Here is a 12053-nt window from a genome sequence, read left to right as displayed (position 1 = left end):
TCTCATATAGGAAATACTGTCAGATTCAGGAATAAAGCATACCTAGTCCAAGGCAGAGCAGCACAGGTGTGTGGGTGAGGTGCACCTCCAGAAGACGGTATCAAGGACACAAAGTCAAGGATGCGTTGGGGCTTTGAAAAGTGCTCAGTAACTTTGGGAGTTAAAAATGGTGAGCAGCAGTACTTGCTAAACTGCATTTTCCTGTCACCTTTTGGACTCGAGGAGGGTGGGACTCCAATGCATGCAAATGGATCATGAGCACCATGAAAAGCATTACCCAAATAATCCTACCTCCCCTTCTTCCCTCTCTCTCCTGTGTAGCAACCCATGTACTTTAAGTATTAGATTGCTTCTAGTTATCTAATTAGATTACTTATGCTGAGCAGTGGACCTGGTGATGAGGCAGAATGGCAACAACTCCCTGAAAAACAGCTAAAGGGGGGGGAGGGGAGAAAGAAAGAAGAGAAGGAAAGGGAAAAAAAAAACCCAACAAAATTTATTTTAAAAATCTCCTCTCCCTGTTTTTCATTTTTATTCTTTTGTGGAGTCTGCAAAGCTTTTAAGAACCTTTATTTGCTTCTAAAGAGAAGGATCTTATCACTTGCATTGTTTATTTCTCCTCTCAAGATACTTCTGATCAGTTCCCAAATATTAATCTGAGTAACAGATGCTACAGCAACAAGATTCCCTCAAAACCAAGTGTTATTAAAATAAATAAATAAGGGAGACTGTCAAGGACTTTTCTACCATTTTTTTTTTTTTAAAGCATTTGTTTTTGTTTTCATTCCCTGTTGTTCATAACAGCTGTTTTGGAAGTTTTAAATTGAAATGTCCTTCCTTATATAATGATGATCTTTTCCTCTTGTTTGCACTGATGGGGGCTACATTCTGAATCTTCTAATGCAGAGTGGTTTATCTTTTTGACATACGGTTGCTTTGTAACAATAGGTAGCACTTTTTTTTTTTAAATGATAGGATCTGAACAATGAGCTATACAGATTAGGGGCTTGTTTCTATAAAAATATAAATACGATTCATTCTGTAAGTAATAAGGTGTGTTTAATCTTGAAGCAGTCTTGGAATGGTCTCATTGACTATAGTGAGTCTTGTACTTGAGGTTAAGCATTTATAAAAGCCTTGCAAGACTGAAGCCTATGTTGATACCTTTGTGCATATGTGTAATTTGTGGATTTACACAGGAGAACAATGCAAGGTTATAAACCTGGTTAATGCCTGCTAATGTATCCCAGATCAGGGTCTAGGCTATCAATGGAGAGGTTTTAATTAGAAATAGGCAACTGGTTTGTTACTGTTGGGCTGCGTAGTCTAAGAATTATGCTGCTAGTTCTCATCCAGGAAAACCAAACAGAGCTTTACAATTTTATATTTATTTTCACATTTCAGTTCTAGATTTTGAAAGGTTTAGGTTCTGCCAAATATGCAAAAAAAATCAATAAACTTTTATTCATCTATAATAATTACTGAATTGTAAAGAATATTTAACTTTTATGTAAAAAAAAAAAGGTTTGAAAATTTCAAACATGCTGGGCATGTCTACATGTGACACTACGCTCCCTTGTTACAGTACTTTGCTACTATATATCTATGTGCCACTTGCATGGTGCAGTACGGGCTGTTACTGTGCCATCATTTAGTACTTCCTTTTGGAGTACTAAGCGGAAGTACTAAATGATGGCACAGTAACAAAGGTGCTTTAGGGACACATGTAGACATGCCTGCTGATAACCAAATGAGCTTTGGAAATAGAAAAACAGGCAGGCAGGTCAAAAAATGGGCAGAATATTAGGATTGTGACACTACGGTGATCATAGCAGTTTAAGTGCTCCGATTCTGAATTTATCTTGTGTGCTGCTAGTACCTTTTATCTAAATTCTTTTACTATTTTATGTCCCTCCTTAAAAGCCAGGCTGTGAAATCAACTGTTTTAATAAGACATTATGATCTGCTGGTTCGAATGTGTGAGAGAGAACTATGAATCCAAAGAAACATAGGTTTGTAATTTGTTTTTAACTCCTGATTGTGGTGTGACCTTAGAAAATCTCTTGGCATATGTTCTGCCTTGGCTGGGAAGCTCTCAGAAACCTTTGAGGAGATCAAATAACTGAAAAGGGCTTTGTGAGTCAAACCTATGCAGAAAATTGTATCTCGGTCCTTTTACGTACATATTAGCAGATATGTGCTGCTGCAAATGGGGAAGGGTGACAATAGCTGTTGAGTGCCCCAGGGATCCCGGTGCAGTATAATAAGAAGCGCTGACCTATAAAGAAAAAGAAAACGGAATAAGTATAGCCTCCCCGTGACCGCCCCCAAAATACTTACCATCAAACCAACCTCTGACATGGAAATATTCTGTTACCTTGTTACTCATTTGGCAGTTCATTCTGTGAAGTAATTGGTCTGGAATTGGAGACCAATTTGGAAGTACCAGAACCACCAGCAGTGATTACTAGCATCCCACATCTTTTCAGTGCACTGCATAGGGCAAAGTGGTTAAGGCATCTAACTATAGCTCCAGAGGCATGCGTTTCAGTCTTGGTCTGGGTTTGTGTGTCTGTCCTGAGTTAACCCAGCTGTAAAAGGGGATCTGGTTGGACAGTCTGGGGACTCAAAGGTCACTAGTCACAGTGATTATCTTGGTTTCTGAGTAGATGAGTGTCTACATAAAAAAAAAAACAACAAAAAACACCTTCTTGTCTGCACTGTAGTTGATGCTAATTGGCAGCCTTATGCCAGTCTTAGCAGTGAGGCCGAAGACCACATGGTCCTGGACAGTTGAGTTACTATCCATTTGTCCCTCCTGGGGTTCCTTCCACCTTAATGTTGATGCATGTTAGTGGGACAATTGAGGGGAAGTTTTCATGGCTACTCATCATTTTGATAACCAGGCAAGTCTGCTATTTGGAGTTGTCAGTCTGACCTCTTTCAGCAGTGCTCCTGAAGCTCGTTTGTCTTACACAGTGCAAAAATGGGATGCTAGCTGCACTGAAGTCAGTGGAGTAAGATGGATGTAAAACTAGAATAGGTTAAGGGAGAATCAGGTTCATATGCTTTAAAACAGAGGAACAAAAAGGCCTTGCCTAGATTTGACATTGAATCCAGCATTGTTTTTGGTTCAGTTCCCTAGTTATTGAACGGAGCTACTTCTGCACTCAGAGCTTCCACTGTGTGGCAAAGAAAATGGCTAGGTAGATGCTTTCCTATTTCTGGGAAGGTGCCAAGCAGGCGTATTAGGATGGCTAATCTTGTGTTTGTGGAGATTTTCGGAACAATGATTAAACAGGATAAACTTCATTTAACAGCCATGACTTTCAAAAGTTATGTTTGAGCCCCAAATCCCCTAAATCTGTAATCACAGCTAATCATGTAAATATGAGATCTACTCAGGCAAAGAGATAATATCTAAATCATCTCATTTCTTTTAGTTTTTTTTCTTCTTTCCATTTTGATAACTCCTAAAACGCAGTGGGTGTCTTCAGTTCATACACTGAGTTAAACAGCTACTCCAAGCATACAACAAGAAAGGAAGAGGAGTTTGTATGGCATGCAAAAGTAATTTAAAATCCCAAGTACAATGAGAAAGGAGAACATGTTATGTTACCCAGATGAGTTGGGATGCATTATTATTATAACATTTTTATTATGTTTTTTAGCTCCAGACATGTGGTAAAGGCCATCAAATGCACAAATCAGGGGCCAGGCCTTGCCTTGAGGTACTTGCAGTAGTAAAAAAATAATCATGAAAATAATAGAATGAATAATAAATATTAGTTGATTGTTTGATTTAAAAGCATTTCACCCACCTATAAAACTTCATGGAAATGTAGGAACTTCTACAATGAAGAATGATCCCCATTTGGAAGAACGTGTAAAATGGAGTCCTCCACAGGTCACAATTCCACAAATGATGCAGATGTTTTTCAGAAGTTTCTTCCCAGCCATGTCTACAGTGTGCACCAATGATCTTGGCACCCAGTTTACACTTGTCCTGCATAGTTGTCTTGTGTGGGGTTGAGGCATCTCAGTCTTATTCCTGTTGTCAGTTGTGTTTCACACAACCCCTTGTCGCAGACTTTTCTGGGGCAGAAAGTTCCTCCTTGGAGATTTGCAAGTACCACTGCAATTTATAGTCTAGCTATTAAGCTGAAATGGGACCTCCTTCCATTGGCTAAGGCGGTCATCCAGGAGATTTGAAGAAGGAAGCTTGACTGGGGCAGAGGGAGCTGAGTCCCATTCCCTTCTTACTGCAAGTATCTGGGCAGAGTTCCTGCTTGTAGTATCCACCGGGTTCTGGGAGTTTTCAAGGAATGGTGGATTCCATCCAGAGCTCTGTCAGGGGCGTTCCCTTTTGCCCCTTCATTGTTTGGGCTCACTCCTGTTCTGGGATTTTTCCTTAGTTGTTCTGCTGTTGAACCAGTCTCTAGTTTTGTGCACCCTCTACTGTGAGGGGAAAGTGTCTTTAGCTTTGGTCTAGTTTGGGCGCAGTCTTTCCCAGATGTTCCCAATATTCACTGCTGTGAGGCTGCTTGCTTCATCTCATGTGAGATTGGGCATTCCCAGGGGCTGTACTTCCACAATATGACATCTAAGGAATGCATTATCGTGCACAATGCAAGTGAAAAGCAGTCCCCTAGGTGGGACAGAAGGAGCTTTTGAAAACCTAAGTTTTCAGCATCTATTGAGGCTCCCATTAGATATCTTCATGACATTGCCCTGCCACCTAGGGTGTTAAGTCCCTGTTTTACAGACAGGAAACTGAGACACGGGGACACCAGAGCCTCAAATGTGGTTAGGCTCTTAACTACCTTTTGAGCATCTTGGCCTAAGAAACTTGCCCAAGGCTATACGCAAAGTTTAGGAGCTGGGAACTAAACCCAGATTTCCTAAATTCTAGACTGTCATCTCCCTTCTTCACTTTGCTTCACTTTTGTCAGTAAGTAGGCTACTGCCACTACCTTCTTTCATATGGTATCAAGTCTTAACTAGCAAATCTATGAACCGGTGTCTGGTATTAATGCTCCATGTCCATATTCCATCTGCCTTGTCTGGGCATTTGTAAAGATTGCAGCTTTTGATTAAGTGCTGTGCTTTGTTGGACGTGCAGGGGGCTGTCTGAGATGTTTATCTTGTAAAGTCTTGTTTTGAAGTGTTTGTATCCAGATCTCAGTCTGTTCAGCTTGACCCATGCTTCTCTATCAAGGTCGTGCCTAATGGGGGATTCACTTGTTGTTGGTATAAAACTCTAGGAATAGGTCTGATCTTTGCCAGTGGCTGGTCCACACCATTGCTGCCCACAGGTTTGGTTCAGTATCTTCAATTTCTTCCAGGAGCTTGGGGCTTCATATATGAACAGGGACTCCACCAGGAAGCAGGGAGTGGTGCCTAGTCAGCCTGGCTCTTTTGTGTGGGGCTCCCCGCTGCTTCTGGCAGAGTCCCAGGAGGTGCACATGACGGCAGGGTGTGTTGAAGGCTGCCGGCTCCATCGTGCGGGTCTTCCCCCCAGTAGCAAGCAAATCCCAGGAGCTACACGTGAGCTGTGGGGAGCCCAGCACGGTGGAACCAGGCTGAACCGGGCTCCATGCTCCTGCCACCTCACCGGATGCAGGCCTCAAACTTTGTACTCCTGCCCAGAGCACTGCAGCAGGGACACGAGGAGGAGCCTGGGAAGCCAAGCAGTTCCCCAGCAGTGGCCCTGCCTGGAAGCTGTGTGCTGGCTGGGGCAGGAGCTCCCGCACACGAGGATGGGAGTGCAGCATGTTGCTCTGCTGGGAATGGGTGGGGCTTGGGCCTTGCGTGAGTGCAGCAGGGGCAGCTGCGGGCTGGGCAGGATGCAATTAATTGGTGGGTACCCAATTAATTTCTTGGCAGGCCAGATCTGGTCTGTGGGCCGTATTTTGCTCACGCCTGCTCTACTGCCAGTAATGATGTTAGGGCCTTTCTCTTTATATCACTGGGCCTAATGCCTGCGAGTACAGGGCGTATGTGTGTGTGGAAGCTGTGCAGCTTGTTATGAGTCTCAGTGCACTGTTAAGTACAGTGTAGAGCTTTTTAGTGTGACAGCTTTTGGGCCGTACAGGAGCACAATCTTCTGCTGGCGTGTATACCATTGGAAGTGCACTTTGAAGTCGGTACCATGGGTAACTGGTGCCGCCTTAGCTGGCGGGGCATGTCCCCCCCCACCAGCAACTGGGGAGAGGAGTTCCCCTGTGGCCAATCTTGCTGACCAGGGGGAGGTCACCCCGCAGCCAATCTCACCGACTGGGGGGAGGGGTTCCCCACAGCGTATCATGAGGTGGCCGATCGCTGTGGCCACTCCCGGGAGTGCCACCCCCTGGCTGGTGCTTGCAGTGGGGGCACCAGCGCTCCTGCCTGCCCGAAGCGATGAGTGCAGCCAGTCAGAGGGTGAACCAGCACTCTCAGGGGATGCACATGCACCCCCCCTACGTGTTGTCATCGGTTGGTTCCCCATGTCATGATGACTAAACATATTAAGGCAGCTACCAATACAGAGACTTTACTGCTGACCTTCTGAATCTGAAGTTTATAGGTCAGGGAATGGTCCACTGTGATTCCTAGGTAGGCTTAGGTATGCTCATGGGGCAGGATGTTGTTGCTTACTCTGATATTCAGCATGCTCTTGGCTCTTGGCTCGCTGGGTGGAAGAGTGCTACTGATTTATTGATGCTCAACTGTAAGCGCCACTTGCGGAGATAGACAGCAGTGAATTCCATGTCAGCACTCAGCATCTTTTCCAGTTCTGTCGCATCTCTTCCTTGAGCTACTATGGTGACATCATTGGCATACATGTATCTCAGTGTATCGCTTAGATCTTGTATGCAGGCAGTCTGAGGTATAGACACTGAAAAGTATCGGTGCTAGCACTAACCTTGGGGGACTCCATTCTTCAGAGTTTGTACTCTGCTTTTTTCTCCTTGACTGGTAGTGAGTTTGAATGGTCTGCTGGAGATCATATTCATGATGAAAGTGCATAGCTTGCAGTCGGGTATCACGGAGTGCAGTTTATATTTGAGGCCTTGGTGCCATATAGTGTCATAAGCAGCTGTAAGGTCAACGAAGACTACACTGTTTCTGCCCCATTTCAAATCTGTTTTCCATGTCAGATGCAAGTAATGTAATTTGGTCAGTGGTACGCTGCTTTTAGTGAAAGCCAGCTTGTTCTTTTGGGATCTGGGGGTCAATGATATTCTCTAGCGTATTCTGTATTATGGGCTCCATGAGTTTTTATGTAACAGGAGTGAGATGGGTTGGTAGCTCTTTGGATCCTCTGGTGGTTTGGGGTTTCAGGATAGCAATCACATCAGCTTTTCTCCTGATTTTTGGAAGTCTGTATAAATTCATTTATACATGAATTTCTGAAGCCATCTTTTCATTGTGGTTCTGAGCTTGGTAACAAATTCTGGGAATACCTTATCTGGTCCAGCAGCCTTGTCACCCTTGAGTGGTTTAATAGCTATGCCAAACTCATTGTCAGAGATGGAGATGGTTAAATTAAGGTTGACACTCAGTGATTTAAGTTGCTCGTGAGTCATATACTATACCACTGCCTATCTCCCCATTAGGGAAGAACGTAAGGCTAAGAGGGATAAATCCATTGACCAGGGAAATTATCATCTCATAGTAATCCACAGTCTGGTTGGTGTTTTCCCCACCTCCCTTCATCAGGATATTTAGGTTTTAGCACAAGATTTAAACAGTGTTAGCCTTCTACTAGCTCATGGCATTGAAAAGCATCTGAGGTTGTTCCCTCTGTTTCCATATTTCTATCCTGCCAGCTGGGCGAGTCTTGAGATTCAAATATGCTATTGTATGCAGTAAGACTAAGCAAACATGCCGAGGTAGGGTTCTTAAACAATCACAGTACTTATCAGCCCACATTATCTTCAGGTATGAAACATTATATAATCAACATGGGTTGAGATAGCAAAGTCCCACACATGCATTAGCTTTAATTCTTGCACTCTCCACCTTCCCCCTTCTCCCCACATGCGACAGCTAAAAATGACATTCTCCCTGCAGCCAGTGCTCTCTGGCTTTTAGGCTAGTGACAGTAATTACGCACAAACCAGTATAAGTGATCGGAAACTGGTTTAAATTTGTAACACAACAGAAGTTCAGCTCACATAAACCACTTTCAAAATGGCTGAAACTGGTTTAAAATAAACACAGATGCATGTAGCATCAGACTTAACTGATTTAGGTTAATTGGTTTATTGAAATTCTGTCCCATACCCCTTCCAGAGTCAAGTCAAGTCAGTCTCCCAGCATGCCAGGATGCTTTGCACACCGTCTCCCTGCTACCACACTTTTCCCCTTTTACCCCCGTCCAGCTTCTGGCCTGAGCCACTGCAGGCAGGTGGCTGCATTTCCAGAATAAAAAGTAAATGTCTGTTCAATTGCTTATCTGTTCGATCTACACAGTTTAGACTAACCTGTCAAGACTGAATCAATTCAGCCACAGGCTTTTTGATTGTCTGTACTTAGCCTTAAAGATTATTCAGTTGTCAACATGGCAGTCCTGTCACACTATGCACTGCGTGGAAGGGGTTTAGATATTGGTGAAAGACGGGCAAATATTGGCTTCTGAGGGGGAATGTCAAGATCTATTTACTAAAAGCTAATATACAGATGATCAGGCTGATTTTTCTAAGTGCACCTTCAAGTCTGTTTATATTTTATTTGTTTATGCTTTGCTGTATATTTTGTATACTTGTTGTGAGTTATCTGGAAATCTTTCCTGGATCACGTATTTCTTAAAGTGTAGAAGTTTTTCCTCAAGGTAAGCAAAGGAGGATGAAATTACAAGGCCACAAAAGCACCTCCTCTTTTAGCTTTTGAAAGTGGGTGAGGAACAAGAGATTTGTATAGGCTAGAGAAGATTAATAGTTTTTGCTTTGCTCTGCCACAGTTAATCAACATGCACTCATTTACATCTGGGATCTGATTAATACTTAGCCCAGCCTCAGAATTGTTCATCTTTGAGCTGATAAACAATAGAAACTCATTGATTCATCTTTTGGCTCCTTTCAGCTATTCGGAAGCCAGACTTCTTTCTCGTATGTAACCCTTTCTTGTTTCTTTTATGCCTATGGGTAATTGCTTGCTTCTGTCTTTTTCTAAGTGCTGTGTGTGTCAGGCATTTAATATTTAGCTCTGCCTTTTTTCAGTGGTCATGGTATATAGAGGTATCATAGGTAAAGGTAAGACACAAATACTGAGTCTCGGAGACAGAAAAGGACCCGGGGTCATATTCTTATTTTAGCTAATCTTATGAAACCCCAATTGGTTGAAAAAAATGCCAGTACATTGTGGTGTTGCCTGGTTGAAACTGAGAGCAGAATTTAGCCCACTGTTGGTAGCCATCTTTGGCAAGCAGTATGTTGACCCTTTTGGAGAGCTTTGTATAATGAGTGGGAAGGCGGCAGTGGTGGAGCAGGAATAGACTCTAGTGAGGTTATTGCTCTCTTGAGAGCAACCAGAGTCCAGCTTATTTGGACTTATTTATCTGGGGTTTACTTATTCCGGAGGGCTGTGTCAGTACACCACATGTAGGTAATCTATCAGAGGCGTAATAGGGCAGGTCTGCGCCCTGGGCAGCAGTGGTACCTGGGGCAGTGTTGACTGCTGATTGCAGCAGCATGGCTAAAAGGCGGCTGTGGCTGCAGCAGCAGGTATTCTGCCCCTTGCTTCCCCCAGAAGTTGGTAGTGGGGGTGCTGCCTCGGTTGTCCCCTTTAGTTACGCTGCTGGAATACATATACAGTTGCCTCTGAGGGGTCCTGGCTTTGCATGATTCCCTAGGGCTCCTTACTGGCACATGCTGCTTGATAAACAAGGCAGACAGAAGAAACTGTAGTACAGAACTGATTCATTTTAATTTGTGCAGAAGAGACAAGCTTCAGATGAGGGTCATCAACTCAAGAGGGTATGTCACTCATTTTTCTTATCAGTGATTGTCTTGGCGCTAGGATAGTCTGCTAAACCAGGCTGTACTTTATTAACTGCTAGCAGATAACTGATGTCACTTGCTTGCCTCAGGATAAAAACATTTTCTGAGCAACACAGCTAATTTATCTGGGCCAGCAAAGAGGGATGGGAGCAGTCAGGGTAGCAGCTCTCCGACACCTCCAGTAAATATACCTTTTCTCGGAAGTGAAGTTAAGGAGGCTGGATGCACAGAAGAGTAAAGGATGCTTCCACTGTTGCCTATTAACAGATAACAAGCGGGCTGTGTGATTACTCAACTCATTAAGTGCAGCAATTTGTTTTGTGAGTTCAGGCAAATGGGGTCAGCTCTACCAACCAAGTAAAATCTACATATGAAACTCGAGTCCGTTCCACTTGTGGGCTGGGGGCCCCGGGACACACATACTGGGAGATGGAGGCTTTCTCCTTTAGCTTGCCGACCTAGTCATTTATGGAACATGGGTGTTTGATTCACTGAGTCGGTGCTCATCCAAAGCTGCCGTGGAAGTGGCGTCACAGGCGGCACGAGAGCCAGTCAGCAAATTCCTTCTTTTTTTTTCCCCTACTGAAAGTTTTTGACTCTTTGGTGAACTAGGTTGATTTGGAAATGCTAACGCAGTGTCCCATAGGAAATGCAGTTCAGTTGCCTCCTACTCTGATTTTTTTTTTTTTTTTTTTCCCCTGTAAGGCTGGTTCTTTACTCAGACCACATCTCCTAGGGTGCACCACCACCATTCCTCTTGGAGAAAAGTAGTGATGCATTATGGGAAATGTCTGGGTAGCAAGCCTGGTGCCTGTGGTGGCCAACCTACAACTCTTGGGAGGTGCCATAGTAGCACATGTGAATTGAAATGTTCTGTGAAAGCTCTTCAGCTTTGGGGCCTGGTGTTTTTCAGTGGTAAAATTAGATTCTTTTGTGGATCAGAGACATGGAAAACCCATTTTTATCAGAAAAATGTCAACCTGTTCTAGCGGACACCCTTGTTTACAGCTTTCACCAAGAACCAAATGATTAAACCTACCAAGGACAATGAAATCTGTGTCCTCCAGAGGTGGTCCCTCCAGGCAGGGGTTTGAAACGCACAGTAATAATACTCTGCACTTGCTTTGGAGGCTCTCCAAGTGCTTTACAAACATGAAGAGATTAGTGAGGTCTCAGAGCACCCTGAGAGACAGGGAGGTTTTGTTATCTCTGTTTTACAGAGGGAAAGGCTGGGGCAGTGGGGAAGAAGCTAGCGCTGCTGCGCCTGGCCTTGTACTTGCTTTGTGAATGGGGAACACCCTTCTCCAGGGTTCTCATTCGAGAGCCCTTCAAAGGGGCACAATTCAGCTCTGAAAGAATAAGAAAAAGCAAATGGGACACCTGAGCCCTGCCACTGGATGGTCAAACTGATTTAGTCTGCTACTCTGTGTCACTTACGTGCATTGTAGGCTCCCTAGAAGGTGAGGCCCAGAGAGCTTTTAGGAATTCAGTCTTTAGATGTAATAACATCGTAGCAACACACAAAAAGCTTTTATCAAGATAGTTTCTCATATACTTTCAGGCTCCTAATTTTTATCTAAGCACTTTTCTTTTCCTCATCCCCTCTTTCAGCTTGAAACATAGCATGCCTCAGAAACAGAAACCCTCTTGGCAGTTGTGTGGGCATACAGTGGGCAGTATGTTGGCAGCTCTTGAAAGGATCCAGACATTTGAGGGAAGTGATGGGCAACCTTCAGCATGGAGTTTTTATTAGATTCTCTCCTTTTTTGTTATTTTTAGAACTTTATAACTCAACATTTTAACTTTTACCCTGAGGTCAAGCTAACACAAGAAATCAGTTCTTTCTTCCCGAGCAATGGGCCACATGGGTAATGGAGCGCAGAAGCCTTGTTATACCATTGTTATGACATGACCATTGTGAAAGGCAGCGAGTCACTTCTGCAATAGAAAGTACCTGGGGAAATTTAGATCACCAGAAAGCAACCAAGCTTTTCCCTTCAGAAAAGGGCTACAGGATCACTAGTTGTGCACGTGGTCAGAGCCTGAATTGCCAGTCTCATTTTGAATACA

The 12053-nt window shown here is 43.7% G+C and overlaps 1 protein-coding gene across 1 annotated transcript in view; it reads right to left on the bottom strand.

Moving 5' to 3' along the window:
• Nucleotides 1-12053, bottom strand: part of SH3RF2 (SH3 domain containing ring finger 2) — a 72897-nt gene that overhangs the window by 10010 nt on the left and 50834 nt on the right. The window contains exon 6 of the mRNA XM_090064219.1: nucleotides 2184-2278. Coding sequence (XP_089920345.1) covers nucleotides 2184-2278 — 95 coding nt within the window. The remainder of the gene's footprint in view (nucleotides 1-2183; nucleotides 2279-12053) is intronic.

Source organism: Crocodylus siamensis, chromosome 10, assembly GCF_052110815.1.
Source record: "Crocodylus siamensis isolate JL-2025a chromosome 10, ASM5211081v1, whole genome shotgun sequence".
Classification (NCBI taxonomy): Eukaryota; Metazoa; Chordata; order Crocodylia; family Crocodylidae; genus Crocodylus; species Crocodylus siamensis.
The sequence above is the reverse complement of the archived record's forward strand: the minus strand, read 5'-3'. Positions and strand labels throughout refer to the sequence as shown.